General features: G+C 42.8%; 1 protein-coding gene across 7 annotated transcripts in view; it reads right to left on the bottom strand.

The window, feature by feature from the left end:
* Positions 1-8,065, bottom strand: part of FAM168B (family with sequence similarity 168 member B) — a 107,846-nt gene that overhangs the window by 41,445 nt on the left and 58,336 nt on the right. For all 7 annotated transcript variants that reach the window (XM_023751288.1, XM_023751289.1, XM_014452992.2 and 4 more), the window contains exon 3: positions 2,024-2,107. In XM_023751288.1, the coding sequence (XP_023607056.1) occupies positions 2,024-2,107 (84 nt within the window). The remainder of the gene's footprint in view (positions 1-2,023; positions 2,108-8,065) is intronic.

Here is an 8,065-nt window from a genome sequence, read left to right as displayed (position 1 = left end):
AGGGGAATGAGGACACATTTGTAATACCTTAACTAATAAAGAATTAAAATATATACATATATAAAATTTTAGAAAAATACAAATGGTCTATAATGAGAGAAAAACGGATTGGTGATTTCTCAGAGCCTAGGTGAGATTACAAAGGGCCAACAACAGAAAACTTATGGGTGAGAGATATGTTTACTTTCAGTTGTGAGGGTGGTACATATTAGATCATAAGTTATCAAACTATATACTTTTAAGTATGTGCAATTTACCACATGTCATTTATAGCTCAAGAGAGTTGTTTGTAAAAAGTTAAACAAGGTGAGACATTTTTTTAATCTTTATTTATTTATTTTTTAATTTTATGCAGCGTTTCTCAACCTGCGGGTCGCGACCCCTTTGGGGGTCGAACGACCCTTTCACAGGGGTTGCCTAAATACATCCTGCATATCAGATATTTAGATTATGATTCTTAACAGTAGGAAAATTACAGTTATGAAGTAGCAGCGAAAATAATTTTATGGTTGGGGGTCACCACAACATGAGGAACTGTATTAAAGGGTCGCGGCATTAGGAAGGTTGAGAACCACTGGTTTAAGGTATTACAAATAGTAGTCAGTATGTCTCTTTCCCCCCCTGCCCCCCCCCCCACCACTGACCTCCCCAAAAGGTGAGCTATTTTATGTAAGGAGATGGGTAGTGCCATTTGGCCTAAAAATCCAGTGAATAACACTGTTGACCCCAGGAAAGGGATAGTCCATAACAACCCCCAAAAGACAGATGCAAAGTAGCAGGTACTCTAGTTCAGGTAGGAGAAAAAGAGTGAATAAAAGCTAGGCAAAATAAAAACAACAACTATTTGATAAAGAAGAAGCCATCTCTGTGTGTGAGCTTTGGCTGAACAAAGATGGTCAGAGTGGAAATAAAAAGGAAAAGATAGATAACAGGAAGAATTTTATGATTAAAAAATAGAAATAATTTGGGAAAAGGATATTACTGCTGTCCTCTCTTCTGTAAAGTTAAGTGTGTGAGGCTAGGGGTTCCGAAGGACAAAGAAGCGCCCAGCGGACCAGTGAGGCTGAGCCTTCAAGTCAGAGCATGGGCCACCATTGCTGCATCAGATTCACAAAGTCCAGTCTCGGTAAATAAAGCCTGGAATGAGCCAACAGCATAGTGCATGCTCGCAGAGAAAAATTCCACTAAATAAACTATCTTTACCAGGTTCAGACCCAAACTAATTCCAATTTCATCATTTATTTTAAAATGTGAAAAAATTCTCATGTACAGGAAATAAGACTTTTAGAAACAAGAGTAGCAACAACAACAAAAAACACACAAAAAATAAAATAAGACTTTCTTTGAAAACTATATAGAATACTTACATAGAAAATAAGACTTTCTTTTAACACTATAAACAAAGGACTAAAATGATCTTAAATATCTAAAAATGTTAGTAACATGAAATTCCACCTATTAACATAGCAAGATGATCTTCGGTTCCTTGTAATCAACTCTATTTCATAAATACATGTTCTGGTACAACTATTTACCTGTAACAATCTATATTTAGAATGAAGATCTGTGTTGTGAAAGGACATCAGAAATGCTATACCTAGCCCTAGTCAGTTTGGCTCAGTGGATAGAGCGTCGGCCTGCAGACTGAAGGGTCCCAGGTTCGATTCTGGCCAAGGGCACATGCCCGGGTTGCGGGCTCGATCCCCACTGGGGGGCGTGCAGGAGGCAGCCAATCAATGATTCTTTCTCATCATTGATGTTTCTATCTCTCTCTCCCTCTCCCTTCCTCTCTTAAATCAATAAAAGAAATATATTTTTTAAAAAGAAATGCATTATCTAAAGCTTTACATGCAAGAAGAATTAAGCTTTGATTGCCCTTATCAACAAGGCTAATCTTATGAACCAGAAATCAATCCCAAATCCTAATTCTATAACCACTCCCCTCAAAATCCACCCACCTTATATTCTCCCCAGCTGCATGGACAAAGCATTTTTTGCCACCCAGCACATACAACCTGCATACCTGTTTGGAAGGTAGGATTTGCTCCAGGGTACATGTTGGGGGAGTAGGCAGGAGCTGCTGCTGCATAGCTCATGGGGAAACCAGCTGAAGAAAAAACACAGAATAACCTGATGTTATCACTTGAAGAAGTAACATGATTTTACAACCAGGGTGCCCACAGACACAGTCACTCTTACCTTCTTTATCAGAACTCCAGACTAACTTAGGCAGCCCAACAGCACTATGTAAGCTGAGCAGTTTGTCTCTAGTTGTCTCTCCTTTTCTCAGAATTGTGATGGGTCACAATCCTAATCATGTATTTTAAACCTATGAGTAATGTTTACAACTTTTGCCCTGGCCAGTGTGGCTCAGCTGGTAGAGCGTCATCCTGTACACCAAAGGATCACTGGTTTGATTCCAGGTTAGAGCACATGTCAAGGTTGTGGGTTCCATCCCTAGTTGGGGTGCATGTGGGAGGCAATGGATTGATGTCTCTCTCTCTTTCTAAAAATCAATAAAAACATATTTTAAAAAATACAACTTTCAACAAAGGAAAAAACTGGGCAGAAACTAAGAATACAAAATAACACATATAGGTATATACTAGTCAGAGAACTGCCAATTTTATCCTAAATTCTAATTCCATAATATAAGACTGATAAAAGCATTGAGTGCTGAAGGGGCTCTAACAGTGACCCATGGAACTGGCAAAAAGCCAATCTCATGATCTACTTGGAAGCAACCTTGCATTTATTAATACTAACAAGGAATCCTTTATAAAACTAAACCACAGCCACTAATAATTCATCTGAACACAAAAGAAACAGCAAATAAGACATTAATTTGTCTTTTCTCTGTCTGACTTATTTCACTTAGCATAATACCCTCAAGATCAGTGGTTCTCAACCTTCCTAATGCCGCGACCCTTTAATACAGTTCCTCATGTTGTGGTGACCTCCAACCATAAAATTATTTTTGTTGCTATTTCATAACTGTAATTTTGCTACTGTTATGAATCGTAATGTAAATATCTGATATGCAGGATGTATTTTCATTGTTACAAATTGAACATAATTAAAGCATAGTGATTAATCACAAAAACAATATGTAATTATATATGTGTTTTCCGATGGTCTGAGGCGACCCCTGTGAAAGGGTCGTTCGACCCCCAAAGGGGGCGCGACCCACAGGTTGAGAACCACTGCTCTAGATCCATTCATGTTGTGCAAATGGTAAGATTTCATTATTTTAATAGCCGAGTAATATTCCATTGTATATAGTACTACCTCTTCTTTATCCAATCATCTATTGATGGGCATTTGGGTTGCTTAAAAAACTTGGCTATTGTAAATAATGCTGCAATGAAAACAGAGGTACATATATAGTTTCAAATTAGTGTTTCGGATTTATTCAGAGATATTCCCAGGAGTGGAATGCTGGACCAAATGGTAATTCTATTTTTAATTTTTTGAGGACCCTCCATACTGTTTTCCATAGTGGCTGCGCCAATTTGCAATCCCACCAACAGTGCACAAGGGTTTCTTTTTCTCCACATCCACACCAACACTTGTTTGTTGATTTATTGATGACAGCCATTCTGCCAGGTATGAGGTGATATTTCATTGTGGTTTTAATTTGCATTTCTCTGATGATTAGTGACATTGAGCATCTTTTCATATGTCTGTTGGCCATCTATATGTCATCTTTATATAATTTCACTTACATGTGAAATCTAAAGAACAAAACAAACAAACAAAAACAGATTCATGGATACAGAGAACAAACTTAAGGTTGCTGTTCTTGGTCTTTTGATTCTGTATCAATCTGAAAATTGGCTAATAAGGTACTAAAAAAACTCTGCTGAGATTTCGATTGGAATCACATTGAATTTAGGTATAAATTTGGAGGGTGATGACATCTTTACAAAACTGAGTCTTCCCTTCCATAGATAGGTGCATATATTTCCATTTATTTAGATATTCATAAATATTTTCCGACAAAAAAAAAGACATTAAGATTATAGTCAAAATCCCGGCCATCAACAGATGGAGAATTATGTAGTAGTATTATGTAAAATATAAAAAGAACAAAGCAACCTCTGTGAATTGATTGGAAATGGTTCCTAGAATGCACTAAGCTGACAAAGCAAAGTGAACTCAACCTGCATTTCTATTCCAGAAAAGAACCTGTGGTTCAGCCATGTGGAGTATGTGGGCCAACAGTCTCTAGCAGCAGCACCTTCCAGGGCCACTTTGGCCTAATGAGGGCCTCCTCTCACTGCCAATCCTTGACCCAGAGCTCCCGTTCAGTTGGCTGAGACTTTGGCAAATGTGTATCACAATTCTGAGGCTCCCCTACCCATTCTGCTGCTTCCCCAGTGAACCTTTCAAAAGTGTTATCCTCCCCTAAAATGTCTGTATTTGTAATGCCATCAAGTATGTACCATCTTTTGTATAACAAAGAGGAAAATAGAATGTATGGATGCAGTTGGCCTAACATGGACTGAATGTCTGTGTTCCCTCCAAAATTGTATGTTGAAACCCTAACTCCCAATGTGATGGTATTTGGAGATACTCAACAGTAATCATTTCACATGTATACATATATTAAATCATCACAAACATCTTTATAAAACATTAGTGACCCAGTGCACGAAATTCGTGCACATTAAAAGGGAATTAGAGGAAATATTTTAATATTGCTATTTGCCCTTTCTCTATTATAGAAGTGTCAGAGATGAAAGAAAATTAGTAAAATGTATATGAAAATCTTCCTCCTGTCAGAGTTTGGGGCGAGCCACGGGAACCAGAGTCAAGTCCCCACCCACCCACATGCACCTCAAAATCGCACAAGACCCAAACCCGGCCACCCCCATCCCCATTGGGCTAGATCCAGACCTGGCCAGCCCCACCCCTATCAAGCCCCGCCGGGCGGGGGGCGCAGCCTGAGGTCCCCCATCAAGCTCCACCAGGCAGGGGATGTGGCCTGGGGTCCCCATCAAGCCCTGCCAGGCGGTGGGTGCAGCCTGAGGTCCTCCAGCCTGGCACCGGGGCGGGGGGCACAGCCTGAGGTTCCCTGTCAAGCCCCACCAGGCAGGGGGTTCAGCCTTAGGTCCCCTTGCCCCGGCTCAGCGCTATGCAGCCTCAGGTCCCTGCTGATTGCTTGTTAAGGCTCATTATGGGAACTCGGCCTCCGCTGTGGGTGCAGCCATCTGGTGTTATGGGATCCCTGCCTCTGCTGTGGGCGCAGCCACCTTTGTTACGGTGTGACGGTCAATTTGCATACTCCCTCTCTATTAGATAGGATGCTGTAGAAACTAGGCATATACAATTTTTGTATATCATTCCTCAATATAGCTGGGGGGGGGGGGGAATGATCAATCAACATGCTATCTGCCTAACAAAAGAAAACATCAACTGGACTACTTATGACTTTTAATACACTGTGTATTACATTCAATGTAAAAACAACAGGAACCCCAAGAGACAGGACCATGTAGCTGAAAACAAAAGAAAAGACACATTGACAATAGAAACAGACCCACAGGTGATCCAGCCAACAGGTTTTTAAAATAACTATGAGTAGTATATTAAAGAAAACAGAAAATGAAAAACCTTGATTCAATACACAACCAGAATTAGGAAAATGAAAACAGATCAGAACAAAATTATATTAAAGCTCACAGAAAAAACAATGGAAATATAAAAAGGATGTAAAAGACAGGAGGCAAAGTAAAAGGACCTAATCCTATCTAATAATAGACAAAGGTTGAAATTAACCATACCTCCACTACACTTCCCATTGGATAATCAGCGAGATATGCAAATTAACCGCCAACAAAGATGGCGGCTGGCAGCCAAGCAGCTAAAGCAAGCAGGAGGCTTGCTTGCTCCAGTGATGGAGGAAGCCAAGGTTCCCCGCCTGCTGCAGCCCGGCTTTGAGCTCTGAAAGCAACAAAGTTGCAATTATAGAGCTAAACAAACCCCAGATACCTGCTTTCAGCAGGCCGTGGCCTCAGAGCTGGAGCGGCAACAAAGTTTCAATTATAGAAGGTAAATAAATCCCAGAATAAAAAAAAAAAGAAAAAGAAAAAAAGGAGAGGCTGGGAGCTTCCGTCGCCAGCGGGCTTGGCCAGCCTGAAAACCCTCAGTCCCTCATCCAGACTGGCCAGGCACCCCAATGGGGACCCCCACCCTAAAGAGGGTGTGGCCAGCCTGAAAACAGCCATCAGCCCCTCATCCAGGCTGGCCAGGCACCCCAGTGGGGACCCCCACCCTGAAGGGGGTGTGACCAGCCTGAAAACAGCCATCAGCCCCTCATCCAGGCTGGCCAGGCACCCCAGTGGGGACCCCCACCCTAAAGGGGGTGTGACCAGCTACAAACAGCCATCAGCCCCTCACCCAGGCTGGCCAGGCACCCAAGCGGGACCCCCACCCTGATTCGGGACACCATTCAGGGCAAACCAGCCGGCCCCCACCCGTGCACCAGGCCTCTATCCTATACAGTAAAAGGGTAATATACAAACTGACCCTAACAGCAGAAAGACTGGTAATGACTGGTCGCTATGACACACACTGACCACCAGGGGGCAGACGCTCAATGCAGGAGCTGTCCTCTGGTGGTCAGTGAGCTCCCACATAGGGGAGCTCTGCTCAGCCACAAGCCAGGCTGATGGCTGCCAGTACAGCGGTGGTGGTGGGAGCCTCTCCTGCCTCCTCAGCAGCGCTAAGGATGTCCGACTGCAGCTTAGGTCTGCTCCCCGTTGGCAAGTGGACATCCCCCGAGGGCTGCCGGGCTGCCAGAGGGATGTCTGATTGACAGCTTAGGCCCAATCCCCCGGGGGGCGGGCCTAAGCCAGCAGGTGGTCATCCCCCGAGGGGTCCCAGACTGCGAGAGGGCACAGGCTGGGCTGAGGGACCTTCCGCCGCCCCCCCACCCCCCGAGTGCACAAATTTTTGTGCACCGGGCCTCTAGTATACTTATAAATGGAGTTCCAGGACAGAGAGAAAAGGGCAGGGAAAAAAAAGATTTGAAGAGCTACTGTTACTGCTGGAATAAATTAGCCCACATGAATCAAGAAGCTCTGTGAGCACTAAGCAAGAGAAATATAAAAAATCAAACAAACAAAAAAACTAGTCATGTCACAGTAAAAACAAAGATATTTTAAAAGTAGTGAGGAAATTAAGGGGTGAGGTGAGAGCGATGGGGGAGGGACATGTTAACTTCAAAGAAACAAAAATAATTATCACAGAAACCAGTAGACAATACAATTATACCTTTAAAGTGCTAAGAGAAAGTAACTGCCAATCAAAATTATATACACAGTGTGGTGAGCAAAAAATGCCCCTCCCCCCACAAAGATACTACAAATCAAATCCCTGGAACTTGTAAATAATACCTTATTTGGAAACAGGGCCTTCATGGACATAAGTTAAGAGTCTGGAGATAAGATCATCATGGATTACCCAGGTGGGACCTAAATCCAATGACAAGTGTCCACATAAAAAACACACAGAAGGGCTTCTAGTCAAGATGGCTGATAGGTAAATGCTGCACTTGCCTCCTTCCATAACAACATCAAAATTACAACTAAGTTACAGAACAAGCATCAGTGAGAACTGTCTGAGATTTAGTTGAACAGAAGTCCTGTAACTAAGGATATACATAGGAAGACACATTGAGACTAGTAGGAGGGGCAGAGAAACAGAACACATTGATCCCACACTTACATGTGGCGGATAAAAATCTCGGCTGTGGAGGTCCCCCCTGAAGAGTGAAGGGTGCCAGCCCCACACAAGGCTTCCTGAGCCCAGGCTTCCAGTGCCGGAAGAAAGTCCCCATAAATTCTGGCTGTAAAATTAGTTTAGATTGTGGCTGAATGAGATGGAGGACTCCTAGAGTCCCAGGAGTTCCTTTTAAAAAGCCCGCACAGGGACTTGAACTGACTCGCTCTGAGCTCCAACACTGGGGCAGCAGCTTGAAAAGCACCAGGGAAACATGGGGAGGAAATGAATTGTCTGGCATCAGTGTGAGGGCTACAGGGCTAAAGTGGCATCTTTCTCC

This window comes from Myotis lucifugus, unplaced genomic scaffold, assembly GCF_000147115.1.
Source record: "Myotis lucifugus unplaced genomic scaffold, Myoluc2.0 scaffold_19, whole genome shotgun sequence".
In the NCBI taxonomy this organism is placed as follows: Eukaryota; Metazoa; Chordata; class Mammalia; order Chiroptera; family Vespertilionidae; genus Myotis; species Myotis lucifugus.
This window is presented reverse-complemented; position numbering and strand designations above follow the sequence as displayed.